The sequence below is a fragment of the Pinus tabuliformis genome, chromosome Q, assembly GCF_031772625.1.
Source record: "Pinus tabuliformis cultivar Carrire ecotype Pingquan chromosome Q, CPIR1, whole genome shotgun sequence".
Taxonomy (NCBI): Eukaryota; Viridiplantae; Streptophyta; class Pinopsida; order Pinales; family Pinaceae; genus Pinus; species Pinus tabuliformis.
The window spans coordinates 525,268,509-525,291,124 of NC_142296.1; the positions used below are offsets into that span (position 1 = coordinate 525,268,509).

Below are 22,616 nucleotides of genomic sequence, written 5' to 3' on the forward strand. Positions count from 1 at the left end.
ACCTCACACAATCACTAAGAAATCATGGCTGATCCAGCCCCAAACTGACTGCTATCTGCTTTTCTGGCTTCTTGTGCGCTGCCTCTGCGCATTGTCTGCATTAGCCTAGCGTGAAGCTCTCTGGGTGCTGTGTCACTTCTCTGACTCGCTGTTCTACTGCCCAGGAAATTTGATTTTTGCCTCCTGGTCTCACAACCCGGCTCCTCGCTTCTGAAGATTGAATTCCTCTGCAGATTTCGAACTCCTCTCTCGCCCTTTGCGTTGGTTCTGCGTGGCCCTTCTGGCCTTGTGTCAGTGTCTGCATCAAGGCTTCTGGATCATTTACTGCCTTTCTCTGTTGATGTATCTCTGGCTGAGAATCTCTTTATCCGGAAGTTGCTATTCTTGCCCTCCACTGCAAGAGATTTCCTCAATCGATTTTTCCTCCTGAGAACTTCTCACTTTAGAAAATCGATTTTCTCTATCTCTCTGTGTATTTTCCAAATGACCTTCAAGCCCCTTCTTACATCTTCCTGTTGAACAACCAATGGCCTAGATTAAAACATAATCAAAGGCTCATATCGTTTTGGCTTGATCCATGGCTTTTTCTAGAAGTTTCACTCCTGATTAGATTAATACCCATTAATATTTTAATTTTCCTAAGTTTAGACTTAGGAACTTGATTAAAAATATTAATTATTTTAATAAAATCACTTCTAGGTGGAATTTCTGAAAACACTTTCTGGGTTCTTTGGAATACTTGTGCCCAAGCCTCCTTGCAAAATTTGAGGCTTAGAGCACATCTGATGCTACTGCAAATCAACACTCCTTCTTAGCGAGGAATGTGCTCTAGCAATACACTGCTACTGCATACTGCTCTGACTCTGAAAAAATCGTCCTCTGCGGTGCTGATGTCGGACATGCTGCCCACCAACCACTGTGCTACGACTGCTACTGTATTGCTGCCTTTGACATTGCCACTGCCATTTGGGGTAGTATCGGATGTGCTCTAGCCACGAAATTTGGTGGAGAGGTTAGGGCACATGAGATCTCCATTACCCAAAAAGGGTTTGGGCAGATTCTAAACAGTTTGGGAGATATTAAAATAATTAATATTTTTAATGGAGTCCCTAAGTCTAAACTTAGAGAAATTAAAATATTAATGTGAATTAATATAAAACTGTGCTAAAATGGTCCAAAAGACATAGATCAAGCCAGATCTAATCTTAGCCGTCGATTAGGGACTTAATCTCGGTCGTTGATTTGTCAATGAGGAAAGTATAAGAGGAGGCTTGAGGGTCAGTTGGAGAACACACGAGAGTGATCGGTTATTCTATTCTCTAGAGCGGGGTTTGCTAAGAGAGACAGAATTAGTGATTAGTTGCAGCGAGGGGCAGTGAATACGAGGCAGAGAGGCAGGGACAGTGCCGAGAGACCAACGTAGAAGCAGAGAGAGGCAGATGTAGAGCCAGAGGGAGCCACGCAGAGGCAGCAAAGACTGCGCAAAGCTAGAGGGAGCCACGTAGAGGTAGCAGAGACTGCGCAAAGCCAGAGGGAGCCACGCAGAGGCAGCAAACACTGCGCAGAGCCAGAAGGGCCTGCGTCATCCACTCAGAGGCTGCAGGAGTGACGCAGAGAGCGAGAGAGGTTGCGCAGAGCCTCAGTAGACTAACGCAGAGGGTTTCAGGCTGACGTAGAGGCCCGCAGGGTTGACGTTGAGCTTCAGATTGTGTTGGAGAGGGATTTCGTGGAGCAGGCTTTTCGAATACCTGTTTTCAAAGAGAGGTATTGCTGCCATATTTTTTATCTTTGTCGGGTTAGCCAGTTTGGCACCCAGTGTACTTAGAAAAGAACTGCTTAATAATAAAACCCTCAGATAGTTGCACCGGTTTTCTCGCATTGGGTTTTTCCGGGGACATTAGTCCAAAAATAATGGTGTCATTTGTATGCTTGTTTCTATTTCCTTCAGTTGATGATCTGTAATGTGTTGAGCATGCACTTGTATTTATTTTCAGTATTTACATGGTAAATAACTTGTTAATTAATCAGAACAAGTAGGCATAAATAAATCAGAAAGTACATGAAGGGTTTCTAACGGGTTAGACTTAGAAACTTCAACATGTTAATTTTACATCTGTACTACAACGCCCTCTCAAATGCTACATCTACTATGTTGTTAGCACTACCACTGCTAACACTGCATCGGCACTGCAACTTAGTTGCTAAGACAAGCGATTGAAAACACCCAAAACTAGACAAGTATCTAGTGGATACTCTTCGGTGCTGAAATCCTGACTGTTGCTAGTCCCACGCTGCCTCTGAAGCCACTGTTTTACTGAAGCTTTGCACTGTGCCTCCTCACATTGTTGCCTCCCTGCTCAGCGCTACTCACATTCTGGCTCTACTAACCACTGCATCTATCGAATCAACACTCCATGGCACCAACTGAAACTCCACCATCCCGCTACTATTGATCATGGGCCCCTGTAGCAAGGTGATGATCCAAGAGGTGGGCTTCTCAAGGATCCTGCCCATCTGTAGCTCTATCGAACTACAATTCTATATCAACCCACCTCCCTCCTAGAGGTATCTTAGCTATCATGGCGAACTCCTCTTGTTCGATCTTAGCAGCTGCAACCTTAGGATCATGCTTCTCGTCCTTGTCCTTTTTCTTCAAAGGAAACTAGGATGTATAGTGGCCCATCTTGCCACATCTGAAGCACTTCACCTTTGAGATTTCCTTCTTTTGTCTCTGTTTCCCTTGTTGTCCCTTCGAGGCAAGGGTTGCGTTATCCTCCTCCTCTACTTTGGTCTTCGACTCACTGCTGTTGCTGCTCCCGTCAAGTTTGACCTTGAGCAGGTCTCTCCTCAACTCTTCTTGTTTTAGAGTTCCCCACATCTCTTCCCAATTTGGTAATGTTGCTTTGCTCAGGATACTCTCGTCAAAGATTTGCCAATCATCTGAGACGGAATTTAGAGATACTCTCACTAACTCCAAATCTTGAGGTGTATGTCCCACAGCTGACAGTGCATCACGGGTTTCCTTCAGTTTCGTGAGGAATGGATCCACACGTTCTCCCTTCTGCATCTGAGTAGATCTCAGCTTCTGCTCTAAGTACATCTTCCGCTGCTCAGAAGATCCCTAATACAATGTTGCCAAGGCATCCCACATCTCCTTAGTGGTCCCTTTGCTAGCAATATGGCACACCACGTGATCCTTGACTCCATCTAGGATCATCCTTTTCGCCTTAGCCATCTCAGCTCTATACTTCTTTAGCGGATCTGCATCTGTAGGGACAACTACAACATTATCAACATACGTCTTGAGGGCATTTTCGTCTAGAAGGAAAGTCATTCTAGCCTTCCAAATGGCATAGTTGGAAGCCTTGTCCAACCTGTCCTGATCCCTCAAGCCGCTGATTACCATATCCACCGAAAAATGTCGAACAACTCCCTCTTTCTCCCTGCTGTGTAGCTCCTAGGCTACCTTACGCACTCCCTAATGGAGTTGGTAAGCTGTTGTTCCTTTGTTGCTCAGCAATTGAGAAATGTTGATTTCCTCGGCAAGAAATCATTGAGGAAGTATTCCCTCACTATGTGATTTGCTTCTTCCTTCTGACGACTTTTCTGTCCAACACTAAGCTTGTAGAAATTGCATTCCTCTAGCTCTACGTGGCTCTCCGTAGCTCCCTCTGCTTTGGCAAATTCTTGATCTAGTGGTATTATCTCTCTGTTGGCTCACTCAGAGAGAGACACCCATGAAAATATAGCGTCTTGGCTAGAACTGCGCTATCCCTTAGGGGATTTGAACTGTTGCTTGCTACAGCAAGTTGGCCCTTGCTTCAATGCTAGATCTGCTCTTCCTGTTTCACATCAACAACTCCTATACCATGTGAAAATTCCTAGATCTAACAATCTGAGGAATCCTACTGCAACCAGCTGAATCTACTTCTCCTAGATTGTAAATTATGTTTCAAGCTTATTTCAGATTTCTTCTTGAAACATTGATGTGAATTACTGAAGCAGCCTACACCAAATTAAATATGATTCTGAAACATAGAAACTGAGCAAGGAAAATAGAAACACATAGGACACAATTATTTTTCAAGAAATGTCCCTGGAAAAACCCAATGCGGGAAAACCGATGCAACAACTCTGAGGGTTTATTATTATTAAGCAGTAGAAAAATCTGAATACATCACTGAATACCTCACAGGGTTATTCAGTTACAGAGAGAAATATTGGCAGAAGCTTTGTGAGTTTTACCTCACACAATCACTGAGAAATCCTGGCTGATCCAGCCCCAAACTGACTGCCCCCCGGCTTTTCTGGCTACTTTTGCATTGCCTCTGCGCAGTGTCTGCATAGGCCCAACGTCAAGCTCTCTAGGTGTTGCATCACTTCTCTGGTTGGTCGTTCTGCTGCCCAAGAAATTCAATTTTTGCCTCCTAGTCTCACACCTTGGCTCCCAGCTTCTGAAGATCGAAATCCTCTCTCTCTCCCTCTGCGTTGGTTCTGCGTGGCCCTTCTGGCCCTGCATCAGCCTCTACATCAAGGCTAATGGATCACTTACTGCCTCTCTCTGCTGATGTAGCTTCGGTTGAGAATCTCTCTCTCCGGAAGTTGCTATCCCTACCTCTCAACTGCAAGAATTTCCTTAATCGGTTTTTCCTCCTAAGAACCTCTCACTTCAGAAAATCAATTTTCTCTATCTCTCTGTGTATTTTCCAAATGACCCTCAAGCCCCTTCTTATATCTTCCTGTTGGATAACCAATAGCCTAGATTAAAACATAATCAAAGGCTCAAATCGTTTTTGGCTTGATATGTGGCTTTTTCTAAAAATTTCACCCCTGATTAGATTAATACCCATTAATATTTTAATTTTCCTAAGTTTAGACTTAGGAACCCCATTAAAAATATTAATTATTTTAATAAAATCACTTCTGGGTGGAATTTCCCAAAACGCTTTCTGGGTTCTTTGGAATACCTGTGCCCAAGCCTCCCTGCAAAATTGGAGGCTTAGAGCACATCCGATGCTACCCCAAATCAACACAGAAGTGTCCATGATAAGCAAACTACAATACTCAATTTCCAAATGACAAGGCATACCTTTAGGTTTGGTAGGCCCTGTCATGTCCCTAATTAATAATTTTGCTAAGGGAATTCTCAATTTTGCAATTTTTGGCAGTTAGTAAATATTTGGCATATAAACTTAGGAAAGTGGGTGAAAAAGGAAAATTTATAAAGGTGCCACCCCCAAACATTAGAAAAACCAAGAAATTCGATGGGAGGTGGAGAGTGGGGGCCACTTCAAAGGAATACACACCCCTTGGAGGAATTCGAATTAGGTGAGAGAGGGAATTTGATGGGTGGAGCCCATGAGGAGCATGAGGGATGGCTAGCTATAAATTGGAGGTGAGGCTCTCATTTTAGGGGCTTTTGATCATTTGACAAACTTTGTTGTTGCTCAAGTTGTTCAGTTGAGTCACAAGTGTTGTTTAGCACCAGAGTTTCCCAAGGAGGAAATTCACCCTTCTCTTCGGTGGACTACGAGTGCCACCCTAGGAAGGTATCACCATTGTCTTGTGGAGGCAGGGAGAGACATAGCACAGGTGCCATGAATTTTCTGAGCTGAGTTGGGATGCAAAACCAGAGCCACGCTATCCTTTGGAGAGTTGGTGCCAAGAATTAGGAGCTACACCCATTTGTTGGACATTACTTGCAGAATTTGTTGGAGGAGAAGAGGAAATTGCAGAGCAGAAGTGAGTCCACCACTCCAGTATGAAATTCCCTTGCTGAGCCTACGTAGTCATTGCCTAGGTCTGCGCAGTCATTGAGAGGGAGTGCTTGTGGGTGGTCCTGTTCAGTGGAATTTGGAGTTGGGTTGTTGTGTGGGAGTTATAAGGGGGACAAGGGAGATTTTCCATCATTTTGGAGCGCTGTAAAGACAAAATTTCTTGCAGGCCAAAATTTACTGGTAGTGGAGGAGTGCTAGGAATTTGGGGTTAATTTTAGAGCGTCAAAACTAGAGGAAACCCTTTTGGGTTTTTGGCAAGGACCTCAAATTTAATTTTGTAAAAAATTTTCCGACAAAGATGTGAATTGGGAAAGATTGGTCGATGAAATCTGAACCAAAAACTGAACCTTGATATACCTGAGAACGAGATTTTTTCATTACCACAACATGTATTGGCTGTTGTGGATTACCTTATCGAGGTGAAATTTGGTAGAAGTCTCAGGTCCGATCATCTTATTTGGGCTATATTATGGATTTATTGCTACATTGCGTTTTGGTCCCTCTAAAATCTATTCCACGAGATCCTTCTTTTTGGGAAAAACTTTTGGGCAGATCTGATGGTTAAACTCGGGGTCTCAACATAGCTAGCAGTGCAAAATTACCGGGGCAGTGCAAATTTTTTTGATAAATAAACTCCAGCAGTAGTTGGGCATTGGCATATCCACCACCTAGGGCTTGTAGCTTGCCTTGTGCAACTTGCAAGCCCATGTGCACTCTTTCTATTTCACATTGTACTTCAACATTTAATATAATAAAATTGCCCATTTTTGGCGCGTTGGGAGCAATTTTAGGTTGTTGTTGTTTATTGAAAGCTTTATGTTGTATTGTCTTACATGTTTTTGTTACCACAGTGAATTTTTCATTAGGAATATTACAGGCCCACCTTCAAACATACGATCATGGCAGATGAGCGAGGGACCACATCGCTGGCACAGGTGGCGGAGAAATGGCACAATGAGCTAGTTGGTGGCTGCAAGGGGTTGTTGGTTGCCAGCTGAGGACCATCTTGGAGAAAAAAAGTTCTCCTAGGGATATTACTCACAAAATGGTGGGTAACAGGGCCTAGATCTAGCTCTATTCTAGCTCTTTCAATTGATATCACCTGCAAAAATGGAGATAAAATATACACAAAACTCCAATATATAAGAAAATTCTCAAAACCCCAAAACCCAATTAGAAAAAAATAATTAAAAAAATATATTATACAAAATTATTTACAAATATACAAGGCTTTTGAAATAAATTTTGAGAAGATTTTTTATGAAATTTTTTGATAAATGGCTAAGTGTATTTCTAAGAATAGATGCAAGCTATAGCCTTAGCGAAATTAAATAAACCGTATAAATGTTCAGAGTCCAAACAAGGTCAGCCTATGTCCATAGTTTCTGAACTTGGAGCCCAAGGACTGGGAAACCTGCAAACACTATATATTTTCTTTAAGAAAATTTGTTAGACATATGGCGAATTAGATCACCTAAGATAAACTCGAAATCTACCAATAGAATGATCTTATCCCCATCTAATGAAAAACAAACTTTAAAATATTAAGCATAATATAGGAAAGTTCATACCCAGCACATACCACAAATCAATAGACAATAAACACTATGAACTGCACCCCAAAGTTTTTATTATGATTCAAATAATATTCCTAGCGGGATAGTTGCATTACATCAGTTTTTCTGCAGAATTTTCTTAACCAAACATCTGATTGCTTGAGATTGAAATGACTTTAATTTACAGATAAACCCTCAAAGTGGAAAAATAATGACTAGTTGGCTTGATCCTCGTCAAATTAATCTTGGTCATTGATAAATCCTTGATAATCTTTTAATCTTTGTCATTGAAATAATTATTTTTGAGGAATTTTCGAATTTCTCATTTAACCCATTTTTTATTAGCTCAAGCTAATTTCATCAAAAAAATGACTGACTTAATCACCAGGGTGCAAGGGTCCATTTTTTCTTGAAATTTCCAATATTTCCTTGTTGGACCTCCAAAAATTAATTCCTTTGAGACCTACGAATTTTTCCACTTGAGGAATTTTTTTTTTTTGTGTTAAGTTATGGTATGTTCTATGCTTATAACAATTTACTTCTTTTTCTTATTATATTCCACCGAATAGCAATCACATGTACATAAAGTAAAGTGCAGATAGAACATTAAACGATCGACAGAAAACAAGCCAAGACAAGAGACACAAGATGTGGCGGCTAGCCAGGGACAAACCCCACAATGTGTGGGGAAATCCTTTGATCAAATCTTCTTTTATCTTCAATAATTCAGCAGAGAGAAATAGTACAATAAATCTGATTCATATCAGCAGTGGCAAACCCTAGATCAGTAGCATCAGCATTAGCGGCTTCATTATCAAACTAGGGCAGACCATATCTCACAAACCGACAGTCGGATTGACTTCATTCCACCACCAAAAGTTTCGGCTTCCAGAGGAGGTTCAGATGAACCTACAGCGCAGTTCAAATGAGGAGATCTTCTAGGCCACTCAAGTCAATCTTTACTTCTGCAGTTGCAGCTTCAGTTTCAGCAGTTTCCGGCTTCAAACTAGGGCAGTCGATATCTTGCAAACCGTTCGTCTGATTGACTTCATTCCACCACCAAAAGTTGCGGCTTTCAAAGGAGGTTCAGATGAACCTACAGCGCAGTTCCAAAGAGGAGATCTTCTAGGCCACGCAAGTCAATCTTTACTTCTGCAGTTGCAGCTTCAAATTCAACAGCTTCCGGCTTCACATGTGTGAGAGAGACCTATTTCAGCGCAGTAGAGAAGAGACTCATATCTGCGCAGTAGAGAGAGAGAGAGATGTGATGAGATGAGTGAGTCCAAATGAGGAAAAGTCCTCTTATATTTATACACAATGTTGGTGGGTGAATAGATGCGACTGTTGGGCTTCTGAGCCTACATGAGTTGTAGGTTGGCTTGATAATAATTCCATAATCAAAATAAATTCATATCTCCACGAATACTTATCGGAATTGGATGATCTTTATATCAATCCTACACTTCTTGACGAGAGGAATCTAATAAAAATATTATTAGCGATGAATAAGATGACCCACATGAAGTTTTGCCATGGTTGCCAATTTTAACACTCCCTCTCAACCATGGAGAACTTCATCTGCAATTTGTCTATCGGTCGTTACTATTCATCCATCAAATGCACTGCCTTGTACAGCCTGACCCTTGCTCTGCTCTGCTCTATTTTGCCTGTTCTGCTTTGACTTGTTCTGCCCTGCACTGATCTGTACTGTTTTGTTCTGTTTTGCTCTGCTCTTGCATTGTTCTGTTCTATTCTGCTTTTGTCCGAATTATGAAGAAGAAGAAATGATCGAGGATGTATCATACTGACTCAAAGTCAGTCTCAGAGTATGTACTACTGGTCCCAGACCAGTCTCAACCAACCCAAAGTCAGCGTCATAGTGAGTACAACTCCAATGGTCCCAGACCAATATCATCCTCCACTGACTCAAAGTCAGTCTCAGAGTATGTACCACTGATCCCAGACCAGTCTCAACCGACCCGAAGTCAGCGTCATAGTATGGTACAACTCCTACCACTGGTCCCAGACCAGTATCATTGATCCCAGATCAATGGAGGTCATCCTAGCGTAGGGAGTACGGTAGTTACAACGATGCGTCCATCGGTACTACTATGGTCCCTAACTTCATTTCCCTGCTCATTGATCAGATGAGAGGTACTTCCCATGAGTCCCAGACTGCATGGGTAGGATGCCTCGACAGGAGAACTAATCAATCCTGTCCTCACAGGAGAACACATCAATCCTGCTACAATCGCCATGGAGAACACATCAATCCAGGCCGCCATGGAGAACACATCAATCCAGGCCTCACAGGAGAACACATCAATCCTGCTACAATCGCCATGGAGAACACATCAATCCAGGCCTCACAGGAGAACTAATCATCCTGCTACACAGGAGAGCGAATCATCCTATTCCACAAGAGAGCGAATCATCTTGTTCCACAAGAGAGCGAATCATCTTGTTCCAGTGCGCACCACCAGGGGAGGGTGAGTCACCCTGTGGTCATATGTTGCTCCAATAGGAACCGCAAGCCCTCAGAGCTCCCAGAGCTCAATGTATGCAACATGCAGGACCCTTGTACAAGGGTTTCTTGCCGACTCCAAGTCGTTTGGGAAAATCACAGATTAGATCTTTCCTCGGGGCTTTGACAAGGTGTATCAACCTATACATCATCTTAATGCGATGGAGCCTCCTTGCTCATCAACTTACCATATCCCAGATGATGTCTATCTGCTGGAGAAATCGACGAATATGGGATTCCTCAATAATCAAATCCCACCTCTGGTTGTTATAGAGAATCACAATGGTATCCAATGTAAATCCAAACAGCTCACTGAAGAGCTTTCGCAACCAGACTGCCTCACACGAGGTTATGCTAGCAACAATATATCTTGCTTCGGCGGTGCTCAAAGCCATCGACTTCTGCTTCCTGCTCATCCAGGATATCAAAGCAGATCCCAAGGAGAAACAACACCCAGAAGTGCTCTTACGGTCCTCCACATTGCCTGCCCAGTCAGCATCTGTGTATCCAAATAGTCTCACATCTCTGGCAATGTATCTTAACCCATAAGTGATAGTGCCACGAAGATATCTCAACAGATTCTTGGCACCAATCCAGTGTATGTGGTGGGGTTCAACCATATACTGGCTCAACGTGTTGACTGCAAAGCATATATTTGGACGGGAGTTCACTAAGAACATTAATGCTCCGACGAGTTGTCGATACTCGGTAGCATTTCGTAAAACAGGTCCAGCAACACTACCGCTTAACTTCTTGAAGTCAAGCTCCATCGGAGTAGTTACAGGCTTGCAGTCCACCATTCTGAATCTTTCCAATATCTTCACCACATATTTTCCTTGAGATAGGAAAATTTCTCCTGGCTTTTGCCACACTTCAAGTCCTAGGAAGTAGTGCATCAGTCCTAGGTCTTTCATTTCAAATTCAGAAACCATCTCCCTCTTACATTTGTGAATGAGAAGGTCTGCCCCTGTTAGAAAGAGGTCATCCACATACAACACCAGTATGAGAGGCTTGTCATCTTCAACCTTAAAGTAAAGGTTAGGATCGGCTTCACTCCTAGTGAATCCCAACTTCATCAAGTAGCTATCGATCCTCTCATACCATGCTCGGGGTGCTTGCTTCAGCCCATAGAGAGCCTTCTTCAACCTGCATACATGAGATTTTCAATCATAAATCTCAAATCCTTCGGGTTGCTCCACGTAGACCTCTTCTTTGATCGAGCCATGCAAGAACGCAGTCTTGACATCCATCTGATGTAGGTTCCATCCTTGTGTCTTCAACCTGCATACATGAGATTTTCAATCATAAATCTCAAATCCTTCGGGTTGCTCCACGTAGACCTCTTCTTTGATCGAGCCATGCAAGAACGCAGTCTTGACATCCATCTGATGTAGGTTCCATCCTTGTGAAGCGGCAAGGGCTATGATTGAGCGGATGGTCGTATATCTGGCAACAGGTGTAAATATCTCATCATAGTCTATACCTTCCTTTTGGGAGAAGCCTCGAGCAACAAAACGAGCCTTATACTTTTCCGTGCTTCCATCTGCTGCATGCTTTATCTTGTAAAGCCATTTGGAAGTAACAACAGTCTTGTCCTGGGGTCTGGGAACTACTTCCCAAACATCATTCTTTATGATAGACTCATATTCTTCGGTCATAGCATCCTTCCATACTTGATGCTTGACGGCATATGAGAATGACGAAGGCTCATTTTGTATGATCGTGCTCATGATGGTCAGGTATCCTTGATACCTATTAGGTTTGTTACTTTCACGAAAGGTTCCTCGGGGTGCAGCATGTCCTTCAGCATCATCAAGTAACCCCTTAAGCCATGAAGGCCTCTTCCTAGAAGAGGAAGGCTCATATGGAGGAGGATCAATCGGATCCATGGGTTCTTCTACATCAGGCATTGATTCATCATCCTTTTCTTTCGGTTCCCTGGTGTCGGCTTCTTGAGAGCTCCTCAAATTCGGAAGATTGATCACCTTGCTGAAAGCCATATCTTCGTCAAAGGTGACATCATGACTAATTATGACTTCCCTTTGACCAGCTACATAGATTCTATAGCCTTTAGTATTTTCACCATAGCCCACGAAAATTCCCTTCTTTCCAGATGCTCTCATTTATTTCTTTTCTCTTTCGGCACATGAAAGTATACAGGGCTTCCAAAAATTTTAAAATGAGAAACATCAGGTTTCTTACCGATGAATTTTTCTTAAGGAGTCTTGGAACCCAATGCTTGATGAGGGCATCGATTTTGTACATATACGGCAGTGTTTGCAGCTTCAGCCCATAGAAACTTAGGAAGACTTTGATCATGTAGCATGGCCCGGACAGCTTCCATAATTGTGCGATTCTTCCTTTCCACCACACCATTCTGCTCAGGAGTATGTGGTGTAGTAGTCTCCCTCTTAATGCCAACCTCAGGTATGCCTGAGTAAACCAATTGTAATATATCGGAGGTCTTGCTTTGGCTTGAGGGGAATGGTCCCCTTTTTGAGCTTTCCTTCGGCACATCCCGGACATACACCTTCTTTCTCTACTTGGAATTCAGGCATCCCTGTTACCATCTGTCTTACATCGGGTAGAGCTTTGTAATGAAGGTGGGCAAACCTCCGATGCCAAAGTTCGGACTAAAGAGATGTGTCACAAGACATGACACCTAGCGGACTTCCATCGACCTGATATAATGAATCAACACTAAACCCAAGAGTGAAAGCATCTTTAACATTATTTTTCCATATGCGTACCTTACCATCGCTGAAGGTTACCTTATAGCCTTTGTCTTCCATTGCCGAGATGGATACCAGGTTCTTTTTGAGATCAGGTACATATAATACATCTTGTAAGTGAATCGTATTACCTTGATTCAGTTTAAGAGAAACATTGCCTACACCTTTCACTGGGTATTTCATGTCATCTCCAAGGACAATTTCCAGGTTAGTTTCTTTCTCTACCAGATTATAGAGTACTTCTTTGTAACCAGTGAATTGTCTTGAGGCACCACTATCAATGAGCCAAATTCCCATTGAGTCCGAAGGAGCGGAGGTAGATAGAGCAGCTGGTAGATAATATTCAGCCTGCTTATCGTCAACAGTGTTAGATTCATACCTGGAATTTCTAGCCTTCTTGAATGGTTGCCCTCTTCCTTGATTTCCTTTTTCCTTTTTCCTTTGTTGTTGAATTTTCCATTCCTTCGATTACCATGAGAGGGATTTTGATCATCGTCACAGTGAGAGTCCTTTCTATCAGGGCATTCCCTTGCATAGTGACCTGCTTTATTGCAAATGAAACATCGTCCTTTTCTTCCACTCTTAAATCCAGCCTTTCTTTTCGATTTAGACCCATAATTATTTCTTTTCTTAGCATGAGAAGAAAAAGCAGCAGGAGGACCTTTAGGCAAGGGCATTTCTTGCACTTCTTCCCTTGTTTCTTCTTGAATGCATCTAGCCATTAATTCCTCGAAACCAGGAATTACATTATAGTTCAGAAGAGTAGTCTTGAACACGTACCATTCGGATGGTAATCCTCCAAGAGTTGTGAGTGCCATTTCTCTGTCAGTAATGGTTTCCCCAATAGATAGGAGATCGTTCTTGATCTCGGTGATTCTTAAGAAGTATGCTTGCATACTTTCATCTTTACCCTTCTTGATTTCCCTCAACTTATTTCTAAGAAACAAAACTTGATTTGCATCATTAACTTTAAATAAACTCACCAGTCTATCGTAGATTTCCTTGGAGGTGTCTAGATCAGAGATGTAGGCCACCAAGCGCTTGTCGATAGAGTCCCGGATGGTCTTCTTTGTTTTGACTTCTCCATTTTTCCATTTGTTCCAGGCAGCAGCAGATGCATTTGATGAAGGCTCAACAATATTGCCTCTTACATGGTCCAGCACTCCTTGATCTTCAAGGGTTAGATCGATAGACATCTTCCATCCATGATAGTCAGCTTTTTCACGGAGCTTGTCTTCGGTAGGAAAGAGTGTTGAGGACCCCATAGTTCTTTTAGGATAGCCTTGCCAATCTTCTCTTCAATGATTGCTCTTGCTCTTGCTCGGGCTTTGTCTTCACCTCAGCTCTGATACCATGTTAAGTTATGGTATGTTCTATGCTTATAACAGTTTACTTCTTTTTCTTATTATATTCCACCGAATAGCAATCACATGTACATAAAGTAAAGTGCAGATAGAACATTAAACGATCGACAGAAAACAAGCCAAGACAAGAGACACAAGATGTGGCGGCTAGCCAGGGACAAACCCCACAATGTGTGGGGAAACCCTTTGATCAAATCTTCTTTTATCTTCAATAATTCAGCAGAGAGAAATAGTACAATAAATCTGATTCATATCAGCAGTGGCAAACCCTAGATCAGTAGCATCAGCATTAGCGGCTTCATTATCAAACTAGGGTAGACCATATCTCACAAACCGACAGTCGGATTGACTTCATTCCACCACCAAAAGTTTCGGCTTCCAGAGGAGGTTCAGATGAACCTACAGCGCAGTTCAGATGAGGAGATCTTCTAGGCCACGCAAGTCAATCTTTACTTCTGCAGTTGCAACTTCAGTTTTAGCAGTTTCCGGCTTCAAACTAGGGCAGTCGATATCTTGCAAACCGTTCGTCGGATTGACTTCATTCCACCACCAAAAGTTGCGGCTTTCAAAGGAGGTTCAGATGAACCTACAGCGCAGTTCCAAAGAGGAGATCTTCTAGGCCACGCAAGTCAATCTTTACTTCTGCAGTTGCAGCTTCAAATTCAATAGCTTCCGGCTTCACATGTGTGAGAGAGACCTATTTCAGCGCAGTAGAGAAGAGACTCATATCTGCGCAGTAGAGAGAGAGAGAGATGTGATGAGATGAGTGAGTCCAAATGAGGAAAAGTCCTCTTATATTTATACACAATGTTGGTGGGCGAATAGATGCGACTGTTGGGCTTCTGAGCCTACATGAGTTGTAGGTCGGCTTGATAATAATTCCATAATCAAAATAAATTCATATCTCCATGAATACTTATCGGAATTGGATGATCTTTATATCAATCCTACACCTCTCGACGAGAGGAATCTAATAAAAATATTATTAGCCATGAATAAGATGACCCACATGAAGTTTTGCCCTGGTTGCCAATTTTAACATTTAGGCATTTAATTTTGACTCTAATTAATTAAATTTCTGGCTTAGGATTTTAATTTATTTTTGTCAGAAAATTTAATTAATTGATACTTGAGGGGATTAATAATTTTTTCCACCCTCTAATATTTTAACAATGGTGTCTAAGTATGAAAGACCACGTGTTAAAATATTTTTTACATTAGATTTTTACAATTCAACCCTCAAAGGGGGAACGCCTGTTTGGTATAGACCTTCAAATTACACACCCAATTTTGTGATATGCCTTAGAAGTCTCACCATTCCGAACAAAGTACTACTTCTTTGTAGCCTAATCTAACTTGGAATGTGTTTCCCCTGGAATGTGACAATATGCTGATGTAATGTCCCAAACGAAAAAAATTTGGAACCAACACTTCACATAAAATTTATACTGATAAACTAAAGATTGCCATGTAAAATATAACAGATAAAATGCATGCAATTCCATAACACGATAAGCATAAATCATCTCAACTTTATTATAATATATAAACTGGGGTTTTACACGCTGGAATAACAAAATAGCTGAGATAGCTGACCACAACAGATCTACAACAATGCCACAATGGTCCTCCCAAAACAAACTAAAAAGCAATACACTGCAACCTTTGAACCCTGAATGGATTCACCAAGGGAAGAGATGGGTGCCCGCCCAATCTCTGCAAATCACCGGAGGGTTTTCGTCCTGGGGCTACTGTCGGAGTAGAGGACCACGTTCTCAACCTCACATACAAGAAACAATATCAACTCCAAGATGTCCCAAATGATCTTTTCCTCCTCTTTTTAGAGATCTGATGGCTATATTTCCAAGTCTCTTGAAGAATCTTATTTTATTATTATTCTTGAAGCTCCTCCATTGACTTTATCTTAAGTGACCCCTTTTATTTTATTTTATTTTACTGAAGTCACTTTTGACCCATTTCCTCTAATTAATTATTTTTCTTTACTTAAATGACTAATTAAAGTAATTTTTAACTAAGGAAAATGGTAAATCGCCTACCATACTCTATTCGGCCACTGAAAGTCACTTCTCAACATCCCATTCTGTAGATCTTCTCGTTCCGGTTCTAACAAGCTATTACACTGAGGTGCTCCATCAATTAATCTCCCCGGAATGCCACCTTGAACATAATTAATTAAGTTATGCCAATAATAACCCCGTTTTACGGGAATTATCAGAAAGTCATGGAACCAAAAACAAGATGTGCGGAACTGCTCATGATGATGAATATGCTAAGTGGATGCCATCAGACCCCATGAAAACTCTTCAAAACTCCATCGGAACCCCTGATGACACAAACGTACTCCACTGACCTGGCCATCCCCTACCTTGTAAATCCACGCTGGCTGTACTATGGAGAAAAATAAAAATGGGGACATTACAGCTGAGCTGCAAAATATCCTAAAGTGGCTGACATCTGGCTTCTTCCCAATAAATGAGCTCCTAAACCGAAGTCTGTTCTTGAAATCTGAAATTGAGAATTATTGCAATCCTAAGTTGTAACCTTTAGTAGCAATCGTGTTACAGTGGTCCGAAATTGCAGAGGTGCCATTCGAAGTTGCAGAGAGCTAGTCATCCGAGAGTTGCAGGTGTCATCCAAAGAGTCGCAGGTGTCATCCAAGAATTACAGGTGTCATCAAAGAGTCAGTCATCCGTAAGCTAGTTAGAAAGTACCATACTAAAGTCTGATCCATCACAGTGATCCGAAGTTTCCAGAACATCTCAGAAATTCGAAAACCACAGCCAGAAACAGAGGTCCAAAAAGGTCAGAAAATTGCACAAGTATAATTATTACAGTGATCCAGAATTGCAGAAATCTGAAGGTGGCATTCCTTTGTTGACTAAGAGGACTTCCTTTGAAGAAGTTGACTTGTAGGTAGCAGGTTTGGTCACTGGGTCTTGAAGTTGTCTCAGTTTGATCTAAATTCTATAAGGAGATTGTTTGGGTTTTCCACAAGAAGTGGGGTTTTTCCCTGTCATGAAGCCTACATTGGTGTCTTTGTCTCTTATGTTTAACTTTGTTGGTAATTGCTTGATGAAAGAGGACTAAAATAATAAACAGGAGGATAACTAACTTCACAAGTAATTATCAAGCTAAGGAAAATCACTCTTGACCTACAACTACTTTGATTTTCCAACAAGGTGTTACTCACTTAGAAGAAATATATCCATACTTTCAGCCAAATAACCTTCTATTCTTCTGTTAGACCATGTATTTTCCTTTCTTAGGCTTGACATCAATGAGGCTGCAGAGTTGGATAATGTCTTCAAGGGTTTTGCTCTTTAGGTCTCTCACAAATGAGGTAAAGGATCTTTAATCAGGGTGCAGAATCATATGGAAATCACCACCCACATGCATATTCTTAGGAGAATTTCTGGACTCAAAGTCCAAAAGGGAGGACCAAGTTACCGACACTGCTTATTTTCACCAGTAGGCCGCTTTTGCAGCCAGGGAACAGGAGTGATCACTTGGACAGACTCATCACATACCTCCCCAAAAAGTCACAGCACAGTTTCATTTGATTTTTGCAAACCTGCAGCTGCTTTGTTGGGCAGTGCTTTTTTTTGGCATCAACTACTCTATAGGGAAGTATCACCTTTATCATCACAGAGTAACAATGGAATATTCAAAAGGCTGTAGTAAACTTTGCTATCTATGTTTAAAGACAGTGCAGGTGATGCATTTTGTCCATCACATTTGAATGTATTGTCAGTTCCGAGTCCTCACAGGTGATTGGAAATGGCAAGCGAATACTGAGACTGATAAGCTGATGTACGCATGTACCTAACAACTATTATGAGAGCTGATTTTCTTTACTATCACATTAATTTGTCAAACATCATGTTTACTTTTGTTTTAGTCTTCTCTAGGATGTTGACAACCTTCTTTCTACTATATTATCTAATGGATTTGAACTTATTTTGACTTTATTCAAGTACCGTTTACTTGTCTTTGATTCATAGAATGTGGAGATGTTTTGCATTTCATAAATTAGATTCCCTGATTGAAGTTATAATTCGGTGGGACGATTTGTGAGCTTTTCCTTTTTAAAAGATGAACATCATTTAACTGACAATTGAACTATAACTTTTTCAACTCAAGAATTTGATTACCTGTAAAAGGAATAAATCAATGGTGCTCATGAATTTCAGCAATATAGACTTGATCATGACAATAAGCAACTGTGTTTCTATCATGGTGAAAATCTGCAAACCACATTCCTTCTTCTAAAGGAATTTCAATAGAACTGGAAATTTAGAAGTCATAATGGTAATTTGGAGTGCCAAAGGCAACTCTCAAAATTTACACATCTGCAAACAGGGACGTAGAGGGTACCATAGAATAAGGAGTCCTCTTCTAATCATTGCAAAATTATGCACATTGCATTCCTCCCTCTAAAATTTGAAGATTTCTACTAAATTATATATTATCCATTTTAGCTGATTTTTCTGTTTGATTCAAAACAGTGGTTGATGTTCAACATCTGGCAACAAAATCAGAAAGTTCTAAGGAGACATTGGCAGACCAGGATCCATCATCAGTCGTACAGGACATAAGAGATAGATCAGATAAAGAAAAAGAGATCTTTTATTGGCTTCCATTTCAGAATCTTTGGCGAAAAGAAACTAAAAAGGAACCTAAACCAGGTAAGCTTTCTTGCATAGTTTTTAGAACCTAAATATTGATCAATTTTATCTTGTAAATTATCTATCTCCCAAGTACGAGAATTGTGTTTATAGTATAGGTTATGAAAGGATGGCAAGTGTAATAATGTCTGTTATAACTTGGAATTCCATTTGGCAAAAGGTAAGTGGATTCTGGATAACTATAGTTAATAAGCCTTTGTCACCTTGCTTGTTTCCTCTCATTTTGAAATTAGTGTGTGCTAACCTTAGGGGGCATCCCTAGTGATCTAAGATTTCAACTGCAAGATCATCACTGGTAACTGCTATCTCAAATCAATAAATAAAGATACTGTTTTGCATAAATTCTGTGGGTAAATTGTGCAGACAGCAAGCATAAAACACATTATACACAATGTGTAATATTCCTAATGGAAATATTAAGTGATAACAACAGTGAAATCATAAACATGCAATAAAAAATGTACACACATGCGGAAATATCAGATTACACTAGAAATAACACCCAAAACGTTGAGCTATTTTATTATATTAATCAAATGGGGTGCAATGAGTAGGAACAGAAGAACTTGGGATTGCCACAGCAAAAGACAAACCCAGGTGATGATCAAGCTGTCCAAGTGCTAGATGAGCTCCCCACCATGTTCTGCGCTAGCCCAGTGATTTCTGCTGTTGTTGCTAGATGAATAATATGATTTATGCTCTCCCCTATGCTCAGAAAATTCTGTAATTTTAGCTGGTGTGTTTTACTGCTATGGCCAGCAAAACCCAGAAAGCTTTAGGCCCCAATCCATTTATCTAGAAAACCCACAATTGTGTGCGTTGGCCCAACTTGTCCTACTGTGCGTACTGCTGGAGCAAGCTGTGGAGTGCTCTTCTAAAGTCTCCAAGAATATCCCCCTGAAATTCCCTTGCAATTCCTCCTCAAAATCCCTGTCCTTCCAGCTCTTCTTTCACACAAAGTCACCCACCAAAACCCCAGTGGAACTCCCAGGCAATGATGTCCTGCGCAGTACCCAGAAATGCTCCAATTCGAGCTAGGAAATTTCTCCACACTCAGTCCTGGAAAATCCTTCAATCCACCAGCAAATTGGCAGTGAAATCTTCCCTAAAAATCCCAAAAATTAGGTGGCCCTGTAGCTGCCTCCTCAAGGAATGTGTATTCCCTTTCCAACGTCTAGTCTGCTCACAAGATGGGTCAAATTCTCAGGCAAATGGCTCTGGCATAAATCTGCAATGAAGAAATCGAACTCCCCTAGAGTGGCACTCGTAGTCCACTGAAGATGGAGGTGAGATTCCTGCCCGGAAACCTCTTGTGTTGAACAACACAATGTTGACTTAGCTCAACGACTCCAGCTAACAATAGTATACTTTTCAGATTGATTAAAAACCCCCAAATGATGGCCTTCATCTTCTATTTATGCTTGCTGCCCTCTTCCTCTCCTCGTGGGTCCCATTCTCCACTAGTACGCCTTCCCTCTCCTTCCTTCTCTCTCCACAAGTGCACTTTTCCTAAGGGAGTGCGAATTCCCTTTGTGTGTGGCCCCCACAACCCACCAAAAATTCGATTTTCTCCTTCTCCTAAGTCAAAATACCAAAAATTGTTGCTAATTTCAAAATTGTCAAAAGGTGTAATATTTCCAATGTGGCTTAGGAAATTAGGGATATTACAGTCCTCCCCGCCAAAAGTTGCTTGTCCTCAAGCAATCCCACTATCTACTGGCCCAAACAGTGACTGCAATCAATATTGGTGTCCCAAATGTACCACTGAGTCATCCCTGTCCCATGCACTATCCTTGCATAAAGAAAATCCCTCGATACCAGGATCCCAAGCCATCCTGATCAACGTGAAGCACCTCTTGCTCCACTCACTACCCAACCTGGTACAAACACCCTCAACCTCTTGTATGCCATCAGTAAGTAAAGCATCATAATAATATAAAGTCCCAATCGTCTCCTCATGTTGGTGTTCTACTGATTCATCCATCTCATGCAATCCAAGGGCAGATTCTTGAAGATACAATCTGACTCCTATGGAGATGAATCCTCGCCCGCATGGGTTTCCCCCGATATTCTGCTGCTGACCATCCCACCATGCTGGTGAAGTCCCACTCACCAACAATGAATTAGTAAAATCCAATGGAGGGTCGGAATGATCTCCCCCTGTCGAACCCAACTCAACCCTAAAGGTAGTTAGACTATCAATTATTGTGACGCTAGGGTCCCATGCCCATCGTCGAAGGAAATTGTCCTGCTAAGCCTGTGATACTTTGGTCAGGACTGACTACCTAGCATGCTCATACTGAATCCTCCTCTCTTGTAACTCTCGGCCATAATATATGTGATGATCAAGGCTAGGCTCAACCTGCCCAAGCGACTTAGCAATACTAGCGCCTATCACTCCATGATTGGCCCTAACCTCTTGTCATGTTAGTTTTTGTAGCGTCAAATGTGTTCTAGCCTTCAAATTTTGTGGAGAGGCTAGAATACATGAGATCTCTAAAACCCATAAATTGTTTCTGGAAATTTCACCTAGAAATGACTTAATTAGATTATTAGTCAGTTTTTAAATTTCTCCTAAGTCTAAACTTAGGGAATATGACTAATTAATTAGAATTAATTATGTCAAGGTGTGAATGTTCTAGAAAGTCACACAAATAGACTTCAAGTTAATCCTAGCCATCGATTAAGATCTAATCTTGGTCGTTGAAGTCTCAATAGAGGATTATATGAAGAAGTCGATGGGCACTTGGAGAATACACTTGAGAAGTTCAATTTCATGAGCAGATCGATTTCCAGAGTAGCAGCAATCAGTTGTCGGAGAGAGAGCCATTTAGATCGAAGCAGTGAGTGAGGGGCAGGGATAGTGAGCCGGAGGATAGATTTTCTAGATCTAGAGCGGCAGCAACAAGTGAGTTGAATTATCCCAGAGAAGAAACACTGAGGGACTGCGCAGTGCTTCAGTCTGGCAGATCGATTAGGAGAGATGGAAATTCATTCTCAGTTCCAGAGGCCGGGAAGGAGTCCCAGAGGGCAGGAGAGACGATTTTCTCAGCTTCCAGAGGCAGAACAACTTCATCAGAGCCCAATCCGAAGCAAGCCGTCTAACCAGCTACGCAAAGGTTGACACATTGCTCCAGGAGGCCGAGTTTTTGATAAGGAAAGTCCAACCAGAGATTCACTGTGGGAGAAGGGTAATTCCCTTTAGTATTTTGCTAATATTTTCTTGCTTTTTGGATTACCATTTGGGCATCCATAGATGTACTCAGATTTCAATATTGCATAATAAATAAAACCCTCATTGTTGCACTGGTTTTCCCATGTTGGGCTTTTTCGGGGACATTGGTCCAAAAATAACAGTGTAAATTTGTGTGTGTGCTAGCATTCCTTCCAACGTTTATTCTTCTACAGTTTTATTTGTGTAGGTTGCAGTGTGAGTTATTCAATATTTGTTGTAGGAAACAGTAAATAAATCGTTAATTAAAAATAACAATTAGGTGAATAGTTTCCAGTCGCTGCAATAGGATTAGGTTTCCGATTTTTCACTAGGGAATCGAAGCACAAATGATCAGCTGGAGAGCTCAGTAACGAGGAAAGGAGTTTCGTTGTTCTATGTGGGCAACAAATCGAAACCCCAAAGGCAGCGCAGTCACCTTGCCAAGAGGCCGAATTTCTTGAGGAGATTCAATTTTTTTCTGAGTGTGGGATAGAAAGATTCGATCTCTCCAGATCGAGGGATTCTAGAGGCAGAGGGAGAAATCCAGTATTTTTGCAGAGCAGATCTCTAGTTGGACGTAATAGTTTTGCAGCAATTTGCTAGAGTAGAGCTAGTGTCAGGTGGAAGAAGAGCACACATTGAAGGAAAATTTTCCTCAAGAAACTTCTAGTCTCGGGAGTTTGATTTCCCTTGCAGAACAACAGTTGTTGTGTGGGAAGTGCGAATAGCTGAGAAGCAATTGA

General features: G+C 41.4%; 1 protein-coding gene across 1 annotated transcript in view; it reads left to right on the forward strand.

Moving 5' to 3' along the window:
* Nucleotides 1-22,616, forward strand: part of LOC149220519 (uncharacterized) — a 410,731-nt gene that overhangs the window by 20,168 nt on the left and 367,947 nt on the right. The window contains exon 6 of the mRNA XM_089387129.1: nt 18,480-18,659. Coding sequence (XP_089243255.1) covers nt 18,480-18,659 — 180 coding nt within the window. The remainder of the gene's footprint in view (nt 1-18,479; nt 18,660-22,616) is intronic.